This window comes from Typopeltis vanoorti, chromosome 22, assembly GCF_054136105.1.
Source record: "Typopeltis vanoorti isolate ZY-2024b chromosome 22, IOZ_Tvanoo_1.0, whole genome shotgun sequence".
Classification (NCBI taxonomy): Eukaryota; Metazoa; Arthropoda; class Arachnida; order Uropygi; family Thelyphonidae; genus Typopeltis; species Typopeltis vanoorti.
The window spans coordinates 34,368,524-34,386,893 of record NC_143570.1 but is presented as its reverse complement, the minus strand read 5'-3'; the positions used below and the strand labels follow the sequence as shown (position 1 = coordinate 34,386,893).

Below are 18,370 nucleotides of genomic sequence, written 5' to 3'. Positions count from 1 at the left end.
GCGATTCATTGATGTGATTCATCAATGACATAGGAAATGATCTGACAGAAAACATTAAGTTCTCTGCTGATAATGCCAATCTAGGACATGCAATAGTAAATGAAGGTGATGCAGAGATCCTGCAGGAAGACTTAAACAGACCAACAGTATGGACAAAGGTAAATGGCTTTGGGAAGAAATCAGAAACTCTGTACTACTATACTAATGGAACTGAACTGCAGGAAACTGATGAGGCCAGGGACATGGATGTGACTGTAGACAGGGAACTGAAGTTCAGAGGGCATATTGCAAAGGCAACCAAAACAGCACATCAGATTATGTCATTGTTGAAGAACATAACAACAAACAGGAATAGAGAGGCTACTATTCCCCTATATAAGGCTTTAATAAGGACACATCTGAGCTACTGTGCACAGATCTGGACTCCCAGATTCCATGATGAAGAAGTTGTAGAGAGGATCCAGAGGTGAATGAAAAAGATTGTGGCAGGTCTGTGGAATGCTTCCTATGAGAATAGATTGATGGTCTGTAGGCTTCACAAATTAGCTGACAGATAAAAAGCATTTAAGTTATTAAAGGGATTTTACAGGATTGACAAATGACAAAAAAAGAGAGAAAACAAAGGGTCATTAGTGGAAGTTGAGTAAGAGTGTAGTTAGCAAAGGTGTTAGGACTAGGTTTTTTTTGCTTGGAGAGTGGTGAATGGGCAGAATGGGCTGCCAGAGGTAGTTGTGGGTGCTTCATCAGTGAATGAGTTTAAGGAGAGGTATGATAGGTATTGTGTGAATGATGGCTGATGTGTAAATAAATGGATCTCTCAAATGAATCTTTTTACTCCATAGAGATACCTGTATAATAACAATAATAATATCTTTTCCATATACAAGTAATAAAATGGTGTATCAACATATTAAAAATATTAGAGATAGTTGTAGAAAGTTTTTCAATTTGGTTTCAAAGTACACATACAGACCACTGAATCAGAAACTTATTTTACATATAGGCATGAGACTGCTGATACTGATCCTCACAAGGAACTGAAGAGGATCAGTATCAATAGTCTCATGCCTATATATAAAATAAGTTTCTGATTCAGCGGCCTTATTTATACAGCCATACTTGTTGAGGTTTGGAGATGTTTCAAAGCTTCTGTTGATTCCATGAACAATCTGTAAGACATATAATGACTTCTGTGCAGGGGCATCCAAGGCATGGTCTGCTAGAACTGATGCCATAACGTTGTGCATAGTTCAGCGAAATATGGGTGCAGAACAGCCTTCATTACATGCTTCGGTCAATTGCTGTACACAGGAAATTCTGTTTGTCAGTACAAGCCTTCCCAGACAATGCCGATCTCATTCCTAGATGGCTATCTTAAAAACCATGGTTGCACCTGGGATATATCACCTGAAAAATCAGTTTGCTCTATTGCTTTCAAAATCATGGCTCCAACTAAGACAGACATCCATAACAAGCTTTTTATTGAGATCCAAAAGATTCTTTGTATTTTTCCATTGCGATCAAAGCTATTGAAGATTACTGACCAGCAGCATTAAGTGATATTTACATATATCTGCATAAAGCTTGCTACTTCAGTTCCCAGTATGCATATATTATACTTGACAAGAAATTATAATTGATTCTATCCTATGCCAAAGCCTAAGCAAACAAAGTTTACACATCAACTATCTTCATGACTAATCTTTTGCATATACAACTCTTCACATTAACTGCTTCAGTATCCCATAATGTTTTTGCATAATGGGATATTGACATAGTTGATGTGAAGTGAACAGCCCTATATAGAAGTAGAGCAGTCAGAAGATGAGTCCCATTGGATCACAACATAGTGGCTGCTGTTCTAACACAATATTCAAATCAGCACCTAGGTTGTCAGTGAATGATTTGGTGCTTCTATGTCACATGTGAATAGTGCAGCATAGGAAGATGCAGCCACAGTCTCAACAGCTGCCTTAATGTTTCTGTTCTAATGGCCTCACTGCCATAGTGACTGTACTTCAAGAGTATGAAAGCAACTCCAGTTAGCTGTCTTAATATATGAAGCATGAATAGTATTGTTGCAGTAGCTAGACAGGATTCTGACTTAGAGGCATTCAGTCCTCATTTCACATTAAAGACCTAGAGACATTTAAGTCCACAGTGTGTGTGTGTGGTACAAGGTATGGCATCTATTCTAGAACATGGAAACAGGTCCACATCCAACCCATCCCAAAAAAAGTGATAAAAGTCAACCAACGAATTACTATCTAATTGCTGTCACTTCTGTTCTCTCTAAAATTATGGAGAAGGTAATCAAAAACAACTCTTGAACCACCTAGTCATACCAACTAATCATGACAAGTAGTATAGATTACACCACTCACTACCTACAGCTGATCTTGCTTTTACCACCCACCTCTGGACTCGAGCCATGGAGAAATTTGGAGAAACTCATATAGTCACCCTTGACATTTCAAAGGCATCTGATCGGATTTGGCACAGGGGCCTACTTAACAAATGCCATCCTATGGTCTGCCCTCACTCTGCAATTGGATTGTCAACTTTCTTCTCACTGGTTGCTCACTATGTGTCATGGGGACTGGTTTACTCTCCTCAGATTTTCCTACCAATGCAGGAGTACCTCAGGGTTCTGTTCTTTCACCTGCTCTCTTCCTCTTGTATATAAATGACCTACTCTCTCTCGGACTTCCAATCCTATCCATAGAATCCCTACTCCTTACATTCAGTAATATGGAGATATCCAAAAACGATCAGATTTCTCTTCTTGGACTGATCTGCATCTCTGATCTTTCCTGGCACAAGCACATTTCAACTATAGCTTCTGCAGCCACTTAAAGACTTGGTGTACTTTTTCACACAAGACAATACTTCACACCTTCATAGCTGCTAACTCTGTACAAAGCCCAAATCCACCTGCCATGGAAGATTGCTTCTATATTTGGGGTGATGCATCAAAACCATCTTTAACATTGCTCGTTACTATCCAGAAGAGAGCAATGAGGCTAATTAATGATCTCTCTCACAGTGCTCTGCTGAAATGGCCACTATTATTCCTCCACTCTCCTCCAAAATCATTAAAACAAGAGCCACATCAACTTGAAATTCACCAAGCCAATTTTATTTCACTGCCTCCTCTTTCATTCCATCCACTTCTGTCCATTGGACTCCTCCACGTTGCCTTCCCCAAAGATTACAACCCTCAGCTGTTCAAGCAAAATGTGAACAGATTCCTCTTTTCTTCTATTCCTTTTGTCACACAGCACTAATGTGCTATATCTTGTGACCTTTTGTGTGTGGATCAGATAAAAAATAAAATAAAATAATAACACCGCAAGGTAAAAGAGGATAAAAGGAAGATGAGATGAGATAAAAAAACCCAAAGCATTCAAATTCATTCTTCTACTGGAGTAATTGCCTGTGGACTATCAGCTACATTTATGTCACTGATATTTACTCATTATTAAGGCTATTGCCAGATTTTCCATACCCCCCCCCCTTGTTAATGCCAAATCAGAGCCTGCCATGGATGTTGCCAATCAACTGCACCATAATCTCATAATTATGAGTCAGAAGCTCTTTCTAACTTTCACTATTTGGAGCTAGCTTACATAATAGCTTAACTACCTTCATCTGTACCTCCTTAAACATATTAGATCTTTAGGTGAGTCTTACCACACTCTAGGTAAAGCCAAATCCCCAACTCAGAGTACGAGTCTCAATACGTTACAGTACGTTGGCTGCTCTTGTAAGCTCAACACACAGACCAGTACCCATGTTGTCTGTGTACAACTTGGTGCCTGCATATCAAGCATGAATAGTTCAGTGTAGGAAGCAGTGGCTGCATAGTTTCAACAGCTGCCTTAATACTTTCGTTCTAGTGACACCTCATCTCCAAAGTGATTGCACTGTGACTAGTGCCTATTGAAAGATAGCACTAGACTCCTGCTAGTGCTGCCTTTCAATAGGCAAGGCACAAATAGTATCAATGTAAGTTCAACATGCAGATCAGTACCCATGTTGTCTGTGGACAACTGCATATCAAACATGAATAGTTCAGTGTAGGAAGTAGTGGCAGCATAGTTTCAACAGCTGCCTTAATATGATTCTGACTTAGATGTGTTCAGCCATCAGTGTGTAGTGAGGGCATAAACCTAAAGGTTCATTTCATGCTCTATTAATGTATGAAAAAAGGACTATCAACCATATTTGTCAGATTGTTCAAAACCTTAACACCAGATCAGAGACAGCCACGGATTTAGCTAATCCAAAACTCACCTTTATCTGATAGTATGCAATTTATCTGGTAGATGATGAAGCATGTGAGCCTAAACTTTCTTCTAATCATGTGGGGCACCCTAAATGTGCCCCACATGATACACTGTACATGATCATCCTTTCTGGATGACCATGCATGGTGAATTCAACACAGCAACACAACATTTGTACATTATCAGAAAGCCTTGGACAAAGTCTAAAGGAAACAAATTGTGGATCATACTTAACTTAAAACACTCCAAATCAGCTAATCACAGTAATAACTAACATGTGTCAAAACAACCAAACAACTCTGAGAATCAATGAAAAAATTACAGAATGGAAATTAATAATCACAGAAGTTCATCAACAATGCCTAATGTCAACACTCTTATTAATACTATAATATGTTGATTAATTTTAACAGTATAGATGAGAACACAGACTGATAAGAAATTAACTATTCACTTATTGCTGATATTTCTCTGGTATTCTATCCAGCATCTCAGAGCACAAAAACAGTTTGTCACAGTATGTGAAACAACAATAATCCGGTATAAGAATAGAAACTAGTTTGAACAATTGTAACGTACGACACAAAGATTAAGTCCTAATTAAGCAGGTATTAATTAGGTCTTAAATGAAGAAGAATTTTGGTTTAACCAATAAGAATACAATTTGGTTGGCTAAATCCCAAATTGCCAGCCAATCCTCGTTCGTTCAGTATCCAAGTAGATACCCAACAGGGTGCACCACGAGAAGGTGAGGATTGGAGATTAGGTCAGAAGCCCTGGTCGGTTCTCCGCATTCCTTTAAATGCTATGTGGAGGTCTCTTCTCAGTTATACAGCTTTAACCATTAGGCACCCTTTAAAAAGCCAGAAGTAAAACACTTGACCAAAGACTAGAGAACCGCAGATATGAGAGTCCTGAGAAAGATTAGAGGTATGAATCAATGACAGTATCATATTAAAAACAAGGATATTAGTAAAGAACTTGACATTGTCAGCATCCAGGAATGCGTGGTGGTATGGTCACTTGAACAAAATGGGCAAGGAAAGATTAGCAAAACAAGTGTTCTCTGCCATGCTGGCAGGAAAACGACCCAGAGGAAGACCAAGATATAGGTGGATTGATACAGTAAAAAGTGCTTTAGACAATAGAAATATAAGATCTGATAATGTTGGAAGCTTGACAAGTAACAGACTGATTTGGAGTAAAATTGTAGATAGGAAGTTAGTAATGGTGTAATTTTTTTTATGTAGTACTATCATATCCTGTGCATCCCTAGAGGATACATGGCAGGAATTTGCTGATGATGATGATGATGATGGTGAAGAAGAATTACAAGAGATAACCAGCCATGTTTTTGGAACATTAAAAAAAAAAAAAATGGATTATACATAAACCTATAAAAAACAAAAACAATGATAACCTCAAAATCAGACATTGAATCCTTAAAGATACAAATTGGCAATAAGCAAATTGAGAATGTAAAGAAGTTCACTTATCTAGGAAGTACGTTGAGTCAAGATGATCGTTCAAAAACTGACATTAAATACCGAATTGCTAAGACAACCGTGGCCCTACAGAAATTAAAACCATTGTGGGGAGATAACAGAATAGCAATCACAACCAGACTAAGACTAATTGACACCTTGGTGAGTTCTGTCCTCTTGTATGGTTGTGAGGCCTGGACTTTATTGAAGGAAGATGAGAGGAGACGCCTGTCTTTCGAAATGAAAACTTACAGAAGACTTTTGAGAATTCCCTATACTGCTCATGAAACCAATAAAAATGTCCGAAAACTGATTGATTTAAATAGATGGGAGAAAAATGGAAAATATTCTGACAGTCATCAGAAGAAGACAGATGAAATGGTTCGGACATGTGGAAAGGGCTAGGTGCCGACCTCGATTAAAATGGACTGATAACATCAAAAAATGGACAAATTCCTCCCTTTCTCAACTGACATCAAGAACAAGAGACCGAGACGACTGGAGGAGGCTAGCAAAGAGTATCACCTACCAGCCATGAATGACCTAATGGTTCATTTAGGACTATGGGAGAAGAATTAGGTCTTAAGATGACTGTATCCCAAATCTTTGGCAAATTTATACAGCCATACTTGTTGAGGTTTGGAAATGTTTCAAAGTTTCTGTTGATTCCACGAACAATCTCTATGACATATAATGATTTCTGTGCAGGGGTATCCATGGTCTGCTAGAACCGACGCCATAATGACAGTGTTGGATGCATTTTTTATGTTCACTGAGGAGGATGTTCACAGTTCTTCCTGTCTGTCCATAGTAAGATGGGTGATGGTGTGATTGATTGTGCAAATATCTCCCTGTATGTGTGGGCTTTCTATAAACTGAAAATGATAAGGAACCATCTGGAAGATGTGTGATCAGTGTATCCAGGAAGGGCAGACAGTCATTAGCTGCCAGTTCCATTATAAAGTGGATTTTTGGGTTGGCTATTTAAATGCGCTAAGAATGTATCCAATGTGTCCGGGCCATGTGGCAAAATAGCACATAATCAACACAGCGTAGTCAAAGCACTAGTTTGATAGCAGCTGTATTGATAGCTACCTTTTCCAAGTGTTCTATGTAGAAGTTATCTAGGGGGTAAGCCCATTGCTGTCCCATCTAATTGTTTGTATACTTTCCCTTTCCATGTAAAATAACCTGCATGTATTGTGAATTTAAATATTTCAAATATATCAGGGGGAAAGTGTGACTTTAGTAAAGCAAGAGTTTCAATTAATGGTACATTTGAGGTGATATCTAAACTCACCATTATGTCTGAACTTTTTAAGGTATGGTTTTTTTTCTAAAATAACTTTTTAGGTGCACAGAATTGTTTGTGAGAGTGGCTAATAGAGGTTGGTTGGCTAAGGGGGAGAACCCAAGTGTTCTACATAGAACACTTGGAAAAGGTAGCTATGAATACAGCCACTCTCAAACCAGTGCTTTGGCTACGCTATGTTAATAATGTGCTTGCTATTTGGCCACATAGCCAAGACACATTGGATATATTCTTAGTGCATTTAAATAGCCAACACCCAAAAAACAATTTACAATGGAACTAATGACTGTCTGCCCTTCCTGGATACACTAATCACACATTTTCCAGATGGTTCCTTGTCATTTTCTGTTTATAGAAAACCTACACATACAAGGAGATATTTGCACAATCAATCACACCATCACCCATCTCGACAGTATGGTATCCTAAAAACACTAAACCACAGAGCTAGAGCGATTTGTTCCAGTGACAATGCCCTGAGTACTGAACTTACTCACTTATGTCGCCTTCTTTGGCCAATGGATATAATCCCCATAAAATAGACAAAATACTAAATGCTTCCCAGAAATCCCTCCTACTGCCTACCACAGAAGACTACAACAAAACTGTCACCATCCCATACATTCAAGGCACATCTGAAAATATATCTAGAGTGCTTAATAAACATCAGCTATGCACCGTGTTTAAACCATACGTCAAATTAGCAACTCTCATCTATTCACAGAAGGAGAATCTCTTCTTTATCACATCCAAGAGTCTACGAAGTGCCCTGTTCGTGTGATCGAGCTTACTATGGACAGATAGGAAGAACTGTGGACAGCCGCCTCAGTGAACATAAAAAATACAGCACTACTGCTATGGCAAGTCGGGTCTAGCAGACCATGCCTTGGATACCCCTGTACACAGGATCAATAGGATAAAAAAACAAAAGTGCTACACAGAAGTTGTTATACATCAGAGAGATTGTTCGTGCAATCAACACAAGCCTTGAAATGTACTCAAAATCTCAACAAGTATGGCTGTATAAATTTGCCAAAGATTTAGGAGATAGTCATCTTAAGACCTACTTTCTCTCTCTGTTTTTTTTTTTTTTTTTTTTTGTCTTCAACACAGATGGCGCCTAATTAGGACTTTAGTCTTTGTGTTGTATGTTACAATTGTTCAAACTAGTCCCATTGTTATTGTTTCACATACTGTGTCAAACTGTGTTTGTGCTCTGAAGATGCTGGATTACCAGCGAAATATCAGCAATAAGTTAACAAGTAGTTATTTTCTTATCAGTCCATGTTCTCATCTATACCGTTAAAATTGATCAACATGTACGACAAACACATAACCCTTTTCACATGTCTGAGAATATCTATAATAGATGAAATAGTAAAGGTATGGAAGAAAAATACAACAAGCATTTAATTGGTTAAATGCCGGTTGTATTTTTGACATAAACTGGGTTGTGGAACTATACTTAATACCCTTTTGTTAGCTTGCTGATGACAAAATAACCACAGCCAGACTCCAAAGATCAATATATTCCTTAAATACAAATTGCTAAAAAATGTGTAATGTAAATATCAACATACAAAACAAAAAACATAGCTTTTAAAGGACCATCTCCAGTTAGAAGTAAAATCATGGTTGAAAATAAAATTTTAGAACAAACTAACTACTTTAGTTAGTTTGTTCTAAAATATCTTTTCTTAAAGGAAATGTTTATATTTAAAATGGAGTCTGTGGATCAAGTTGCATTTAATCAAAGAATCTTATGTTCTGTAGAAGTTAAGGAATATCAAGGAATATTTTAACACTGCCTGCCTGTTAGGGTTCTCACTTGCCCTCATGTCTTCGAGAATCTTTGTTTTAATTTATGATGATGTCACATTTAAAAGTAGAGACTGTAAAACAAGTATTAAAGCAGTGATATTACATCACTCATGTGGTAAGGGCCAAAGGAAACCAAGATAAAAGGTGGGCTCCTAATTATTTCAGTACATTTCATAAAGTTAATTCGACTGAATTGATTTGGAGAGAAACAAAAGATCACATAATTTTTTTTTCCTTTTTAGCTGTTATTTGGAATTCCCATAAAAAGCAAACATTTGATATTATACTCAAACACAGAATCTGCCATAAAATCAATGTTTAACTCTTTTACATCTTACAGCACCTGTTTCATCATCAATGGAAGGTACACTGGAACTAATTGAAAAATTCTCTGCTTACCATATAGATAGGTGCAGATCAGGTGAGGCATTAACAATGTTATCAACAAACCCCATCTGAATGAACAGAAGGAATTAAATGACCTTAAAGATTTAAATTTATGCACACAAAATCTAAATTGCTCAGATCTTGTTTTCAGAAACAAATAAAATAACAGGTGACCTTTTTAGAGAAATATAGTTCTTGTTTGTGAACCTCCCAAAACAATCTTAAAAGTTCTGTTATATAACAAATAATGAGAAGCTTTATATGCCTCTCAAACACACACAATGCACAGTAACTAAGAGGAATTTTGAAAAATTTCAAATTTGTAAGTAGTAGGTAGTAGTAGTATAAGAACCAAGGACTGCTATTGGAATATTTGTGACTCTTTAGAAGTAAGTATATTCTCACCTGTAGGTATGCAAAGAGCATTCAAAATACACTGAAGTCCCCCTTTTTTTTGTACTTATGCAACAGCAAGGCAACAATGAAACATGATATCAAGAAGAAATATGGCTTTCCAAAAAGATTTGCACAGAGAGAGAGAACATAAAATACAAGCTTCTTTTGGCACAAGAAAACATTTTTACAAACACTACATATTAAATTGGGCTTTTGAAAAACTTTGCCAAAGCACTGGACAAAAAAGTGATCTGCATTATATTACCTAACTGCATGATTTCTCAAAAATCTCATAGGCCACACTGGAGGTATATTTGTGGGATATCAAAATTAGGGGAACAGTAAAAGATGAAATCAAAAAGGTGTCACTAAAATAGAACTAGAAATATGGAAATTGTTTGGAATATCATTAAAGGAGTTTTGAACTGAAGGAAAATAATAAAATTTAAAATTATAAAGTTGATCAATTATAGCAAAGTACCATAAGATGGAGTCCAGAAAATTACTTCATTCTAACTTTGAAAGTCTCCTGAAAACCATGGTGCACTGAATGACAAGCAGGGTGAACTTACACCAGGATATCATGGTAATGGAGAAATTATATCAGGGAAAATGGAATACCAGCATTAAGGAAATACTGTTGGTTTCATGAGAGAGAGAGATGCAAAGATGCATATAAGAAGCAGAGTACTCAAACACTTAAATTCATGCATATTTTTAACAATTTTAACGATGCAAGAGGTAGCCAAATGAAAGTTTTGAAGCGACAAATAAAAATATATTCATAGCCTTGAAAGTTTCATTTGGAGAGTCAAGAAATTATACTTCTGCTGTTTTGCACATAATTCTTTTATATAATCGAAAATTATTTTATTCACATAGAAACCTGAAAAAATACATTAATCTCAGGATATATGGTGCAATAAGAACTTGACACACAATAGATTACTGCAACAATGAGTATGCTGCCTTGCTGAAGAGCAGGTATTTTATCCTACACAGTTATTAACATTCTGTATTATAAAAAAAATATACTGCATAAACTGAATATAATGTTAATGTTTCACAATCTTAAAAAAAAAAAAAAATTGAAATTAGTTAGTATTTACACTTAAAAATAAATAAGAATGCATAGTACCTCTTTCTTAGGAGAAAAATTCTGAGAGTCCAAAACAGAGATGGAAGAATTTTTCTTCTTTTCTAAAGAAGATTCTACAACAGTTTCTATAGAAATATAAAAAAATATGCATACTATATACAAAATATTCAGAGTAAAAAGTGTATATATATGGCATTTTTTTAAACTTTTAAAAATTTAAACAACTTAATTGAACATATGAAATGCTAAAATTTAAATAACTACTAAAGACAATATTTTATCCAAGAAAATTTGATTCCTTTTCTTCATTAACCTACTGTACACTTTTAGTGAAACTAAAAGTGTCAGTAGGTTAACCAAAGCCAATATAGGAAATCTATGCCTTTCAAAGAGCCATATGGCATGCTCATCTAAATAAACACTAAAATCTGGATGTAATTAGGAAAATAATGAATCAAGACATACAGTTGAGCAAAATAGTTACAATTCCTCTGTGATTTTATGTAACTTTTCTTTAACACCACAGCAGTGTCAGTTACACAAAAATTAACAGAACCACTATTTAAAGTAGCCCTCATGAAAGTAAGAGAAGACACTCTGGCATTTTCCAACTATGACATGTCTATTAAAGTAGACTTGCAGCTCTGTGTATGATGTGATGGTCTGCTAAAAAAAATCAGGGTCTGAATAATATCAAAAGCAATGAAAAGAGCCAGGACCAGTAAGAAAAAGAGCAATGTGTTCAAGAGAGATGCAGTATTTTGTAATTTCTACCAAAGATAGAATGCTATATTATCTTTATATAGCATTCTGTCTTTGGTAGAATGATAAGACAACTAGTCTAATTATTTTGTAGCAACCACTGAAAACTACTTTATCATTTAGTGCTAATATTTCATAACAGATAAATCAAGATATGGGAAAGCAAGAATGATAAACTTCTTTTTTTATGTGACAAACCCACAAAACTGTAAACTTACAGTACATTAGCACAATAGGAAGACTAAGGACTTTTATTTATTTTACTGATATTTGAAGTGAGTGCAAGCACCACTTATACTGAGCTACACAGGATCTGATTTATATCCTATTATTACTAATCTCCTGTCAATACGTTTCCTGGAAATTAATATATTCACTTAGTAGTGTGTACTGTCAGATCTTATATTTCTGTTTTCAAACAATTGTGACAGCATCAAATCATGCAGATACTAGTCTTCAAGTCTTTTCCTTGCCATCTTGGTCAAAAACCCATTCTACTGCCCTTTCTTCTCCCATTCAGTATAAGTGACCATATAATCATAGATTAGATCTGCTCACACGTTCCTGAATACTCACAATATCCAGCTCCTATCTAATATCTTCCTTTTAAATATGATTCTTCTACTGATACTACCTGTTCACCCCCCCCTATTTTTTCTCATAACTCTTATATCTATGCTCTCCAGTCAACTGTTTTACTTGTAAGTCAACTCTCAGATCCATAAGTTAAAATTGGTTTGAACACTGTTTTGTATATTTCTAGTTTAGTGTTTTTGGATAATTTCTCTGTTATTCTATATAAATTCATTCAGCTAACTCCCAACTATACCAGCTTTGCTTATTCTGTTGTCTATTACCATATTTAATTTGCTTAAAATTAAGTATAATAGCTGAAAAAAGTTACTTGGTCTCTTCACTATGAATGCAGTTGAAGTGTTTACCTATCTATTTTCATAGTTTTGGTGCTTTTTATTGCTCATTTCCATGCCAAATTCATTACAGCTATTATTCAATTTAGTTTAAGAATACTGGAGATGTCCTGGATTCATTTAGCAATATATCATCATCTGCATAAAGCATAAAAAAAAAATAAAAATAAAAAATAAAAAAAGTGAAAATCTGATCCTGAAAACATGTTTGATCTGAACCCAGTTTATTCTTCTCCCAAGTTTTTCCAAAATTTTTCTTACCACTATTCCTAAGTATGCTTGCATAAATCTTAACTTAAACACCTGGTAGAGAAATTCTTCTACTTCTCACATTGTTTTATTTCCCTTTTTATAGATGGGAATAATGAACTGCACTCCAAACATAGAGAATTCAAACAAAAGACAGTTTTTCTAAATTATGCAGTGCAGCTACACTGCATACAGTCATCATACCTCAATATTTAAATATTTCAAATACAAGCAGCTTTTCTACATTTCAGGATTCTGATAGCTTTTTCTATGTAAGTATTGATATCTACTGCTGACTACATTCTTCTTGAATATTTTCAAGAATCCAGATATCTTGAATATCTTTAGTTTCAGTTTTCATTGAATCAATCAATCTTTTCTTCAGAGTTTGTAAACAAGTTGCCAAGGTTTGGTTCTTAGTTTTCATTTCATTTTTTCCTAAATAATATTCATATATTTAAGTTTACATTTCACTCTAAAAGCTGCTCAACTGTAATTATTTTTAAAACTTTCTTACATATACAAGATACAAAGAGCAAGTTCATGTGAAGTCAACTACTCTCTATATACAAGTAGCCCAGTCATGCAGATATTTCACATGCAAACTTTTGTTTGCTCATACTTGGGTAAAATAAGGATACAATTTCTTGTTAAATTATTTATTCTCCATTTCTAAATCCAAATCTCTGGACTATCTGAAAAAATAAACTCAGAAGACTGGAATGAATGAACCAAAGACAATATAGAAAGACAGTTCTGGTTTACTATGAAAATCTCACCAACATCTCGATATTGAAATGTATCACAAAATTATGGGGTAGTTGAAATATAAAGTTTTAAACAGTGATATGTAAAATGTAAATAAAATCCTGTACATCAGTCTTTCCTCCATGCATAGTGCATGCAAGGAGAGAATGATTGCAGATATTCTCACTGCCTCAGTTTTGCTGGCTTGGGCCACCCACCACACAGCCTACACTGTGGCTTCATCTGATTTCCATCTCTTCCTGAAATTGAAAGAATTTTTGAGGATATCACTACTTTGTGCATTAATTAATTTGCCTAATACACTTACAAATAGGGATGGGTAGTTCATGAGTGATTATTCAAAAGAATGATTCTTCGCAAACTAACAAATGATTTGCCACGTTGGCATGCTGAAAAGCAATGCATCCTAATTTTTATTTTGGCAATGGGTATCATCATCATCAAATTCCTGCCATGTACCCTCAAGGGGTGTACAGGATATGACAGTACTACATGAAAAAATTACATCATTACTAACTTCCTATCTACAATTTTCCTCCAAATCAGTCTGTTACTTATCAAGACTCCAACATTATCAGATCTTATATTTCTATCATCTAAGGCACTTTGTACTGTATCAATACACCTATATCTTGGTCTTCCTCTGGGTCGTTTTCCTGCCAACCTGGCAGAGAACACTTGTTTTGCTAATCTTTCCTCTCCCATTCTATTTAAGTGACCATACCATCTGAGATTAGCTCTGCTAATGCATTCCTGGATGCTGACAATGTCAAGTTCTTTCCTAATATCCTCATTTTTAATATGATATTGCCATTGATGCCATCTGTTCACGCCTCTAATCTTTCTCAGGACTCTCATATCTGCGGTCTCTAGTCTTTGGTCAAGTGTTTTACTTCTGACCCAGCTCTCAGATCCATAAGTTAAAATTGGTTTGAACACAGTTTTGTATACAGCTAATTTAGTGTTCCGACTAATTTCTTTCTTATTCCATATGAATTTATTCAATTGACTTCCCACGAAACCAGCTTTGCTGATTCTGTTGTCTATTTCTATATTTAGTTTACCATCTTCAGTAAAAATTGTGCCTAAGTAGCTGAAATGTTTTACTTGTTCCACTGGTTCTCCATTCACAGCACAGTTGACATTTTCAATGATTCTGCTTATTTTCATTGTCTTTGTCTTTTTATTGCTGACCTTCATACCATATCTATTACAACAGCTATTCAATTTAGTCAGAGAATCTTGCAGACTTGTAGCGGATTTGTTTAGAAGTATAACATCATCCGCATAAAGCATAGAGCTGACATTAACATCTCCAATTTTGATATCAGGTTTAATACCACATTCCTTCATAATGTGATCCATATAGATAATGAATAACAGAGGGGATAATGTACATCCTTGTCTCACACCAGATTTAACATTAAACCATCTTCCTGTACTTCCTTCAATTCTAACTGCTGACTCACAACTCAAATAAAGACTAAGTATTGCTTGATATAATGCCCCATTGACACCATATAACTGCAGCGTATTGAACAGCTTCTCCCTTGGCACCTTGTCATATGCCTTTTCCAAATTGACAAAACTTAAATACAGATCTTTGTTATATTCCCATGCTTTCTCGACTATTTGTCGTAAAGTGAAGATCTGATCCTGACAGCCTCTATTTGGCCTGAATCCAGCTTGTTCTTCACCAAGCTTTTCTTCCACAATTCTTCTCAACCGTTTCTCAAGTATACTTGCATAGATCTTGCCAGGAACACTCAGTAGGGAAATACCTCTGTAATTCTCACATTCAGTTTTATTTCCCTTTTTATATATGGGTACTATGAGAGCTCTACTCCAATCATCAGGAATTCGTCCCTCTGTCCAGGCTTTCTGAACTACGCAGTGCAGCCACTGTAAGACTCTTATACCACCATACTTCAGCATTTCTGGTCGAATATCATCTACTCCTGCTGCCTTTCCACATTTCAAGCCTTTGATGGCTTTTTCTACTTCAAGTATGGATATGTATTCCTGACTGCATGCCTGGTCAGTGTTTTTTATCACTATGCTGTCATCACTGCTTGTTTCATTTAGCAGTTTTTCAAAGTAATTACTCCATACTTCAAGGATATCTTTTTCTCCTGTTTTCATTTCACCTTTATCATCTCTAATTCCTTTTACAGCACTCTTTCCTCCATTCCTAAGCTTCTTCAATAACCTCCAGAATATTTTGCCACCTTCTTGATATTTATTTTCTATATTCTTGCCAAAGTCCTGCCATGACTTTTGTTTAGCTAGTTTTACACACTGTTTAGCTTTCTTACATTTGTCTCTGTATTCTGTAAGAGTAAAAGCTGACTTATTTGCCAGGAACTTTTGATATGCTTTCTTCTTTTCCTTCACTGCCTCTTTAACTTCCTGTGTCCACCATGGAGTTCTGATTTTTTTATCCTTGCACACAACCTCACCACATGCCTCTCTGGCAGAATCAATCAATGTTTCCTTCAGAGTTTGCCACTGAATCTCCAAGGTTTGATTCCTGTTCTCAAACTCTTTCATTTTCTTTTCAATAATATTTCTGTATTTTAGTCTACAGTTCACATCTGAGAGCTGCTCAACTTTTATTCGCTTTAAAACTTTCTTACATGTTATTCTTTTCAATATGAAATTCAATTTTATCCTGCTCAAGACTAAATAGTGATCACTTCCAATTTCAAATCCTCTGTACACTCTGGTGTCCTGCACCAGGGAGAAAACATCACTATCAACAATAACATAGTCAATGAGACTTTTCTTATTCCTAGCCTCTTCTCTCCATGTGAATTTGTGCACATTTTTATGTTGGAACATGGTGTTAGTAATAACCAGTCCATGTCCTGAGCAGAAATCCAACAGATATTTGCCATTATTATTAGCTTTGCTCTTTTCTCCAAATTTTCCCAAAATATTTTTGTATGTCTCACAATCATTTCCTACTCTACTATTTAGATCCCCAACAAGGACCAACTTTTCCTTTTTCATTGTGTCAGTTGCTTTTTCTAAAGCCTCAAAAAATTCCTCCACTTCTACCTTAGTAGAACCTTCTGTGGGACCATAGGCACAAATAAGTCTCATTGTCCAGTTCCCCATTCTCATATTTGCCCACATTACTCTACTTGAGACTGACTGCCATTCAAGAAGATTAGCCTTGTATTTTGTGTTGAATACTATGGCTACTCCTTCTTTTCCTTGATTGTCATTGCCTGAATATAACATTTTGTATTTATTGCTCAGAAAGATCTCACCAGTTTTGGTCTTTTTTGTTTCAGTCACCCCTATTATGTCGATCTGGTACTTATCTAATTCCTCAGCTAGCTCCATTTCTTTGCCATTCAGGCTTCTTACGTTGATAGTACCGATCTTTAACTCTGGTGATGTTGAGTTGGGGTTTGTAGCTATGCTACTAAAGTAAACATGAATATATATCCATACCTTAAAACTTCCTTAAATACCTTAAAATTCTGTAATTTCCCAGCATAATTAGCTCTGCAATTCACACTTACAAATTTTCAAACAGTTTCATGTGGCATCTGGATAGACTGAACATCTTATTTAAAGAATCACATTTCCACCAACCTGTTGATAGAATTATCTGATATGAAGTGATGTCTTCTCAAATGTTCCTTATGTTTCAGGAAGAGATGGAACCAGGCACAGTCTGAATGGTAGAACAGGTGGCCCAAGCTAGTGAAACTTATTTATTTAGAAATTAACGAAATTCTAATAAATCAATGAAATTAATTTATTAGAATAAATTAAACTGGTTTCTCCATACATAGTACGGAGAAACCAGTCTCCATACCATGTTGTGGCCTCAACAGTGCCCCAGACTTCCTCTACAGGCATGACCTGGCAGAGTATGTGGCAGCAGGATTATGCGCCAGTTGAACAAGAAGCTGCCTGACTTGTTCTTTTCCTTCATGCTTACACAATGATCAGAATACGTTATGAAAATTATGGAAACAACTACCACGTTATAGTAAAACTTTAATTTAATACAAACCCAAAATAAACACTCGATGTTTCAACCTTCACATTAAGGTCATCATCTGGAGTATACACATACATACAAAGAAACAAGCTGCACTACAATCTACATGGTATGCTGAAGTTACTGATCAACGATTAAATTATTATTATGTTACAAAATTAAATTACGCTGGAGAGCAACATGTTCATATCAAAAAAATTACTTATATAAGTATACCTATGTCGAGTGTTTATTTTGGTTTATATTAAACTAAAGTTTTACTTTAACGTGGTAGTTGTTTCCATAATTTTCATAATGTCTCCTGACTTGTTATTGACAGGTTTGGGCCCGTGCTCTAACTGATAGCTGGCTTGCGGCACTACCGTTTTACCCAATGTACCCTAGAAATGGAGGAGGTCTAAGTGTGATGTCATGGCTTTGAAGGGTATCACTCACACTGCACAGAGAAGAAGGGGATACATAAACCAGAACCCCTGCTCTGGAGACCAAACATGGCATCTGCCACTTCAGATCTCCAATAAGCTAGGTGGTAGTATTTCACCAGGTGATGAAAAACATCTACCACCTAGTGTCTAGTTGGCATTTCTTCCAACTAGGCAGGTATCCTTTTAATAGTGGGAAATGCTTATAACAAATGCCAAAGTCCCTTTTGCGGAAACTGGCCACATTGTGAGAAGGTGGGTTTGACTTGATGGGATTTGAGCTCACCTGTTAGAAGGAAGAGTGGATATGCTACCATTTGGTTAACACTGCAAATGATCCAAATGCAACGAATTTTGATTCACTGTGTCAACTGCTATATACAGCTGATGTATGCCCTAATAAAAGAACATACTGTAATGAACTATGAAAA

General features: G+C 35.8%; 1 protein-coding gene across 1 annotated transcript in view; it reads right to left on the bottom strand.

The window, feature by feature from the left end:
* Positions 1-18,370, bottom strand: part of LOC150094295 (ralBP1-associated Eps domain-containing protein 2-like) — a 275,338-nt gene that overhangs the window by 149,025 nt on the left and 107,943 nt on the right. Inside the window, exon 8 of the mRNA XM_090412058.1 lies at positions 10,828-10,913. Within this exon, the coding sequence (XP_090268184.1) occupies positions 10,828-10,913 (86 nt within the window). The remainder of the gene's footprint in view (positions 1-10,827; positions 10,914-18,370) is intronic.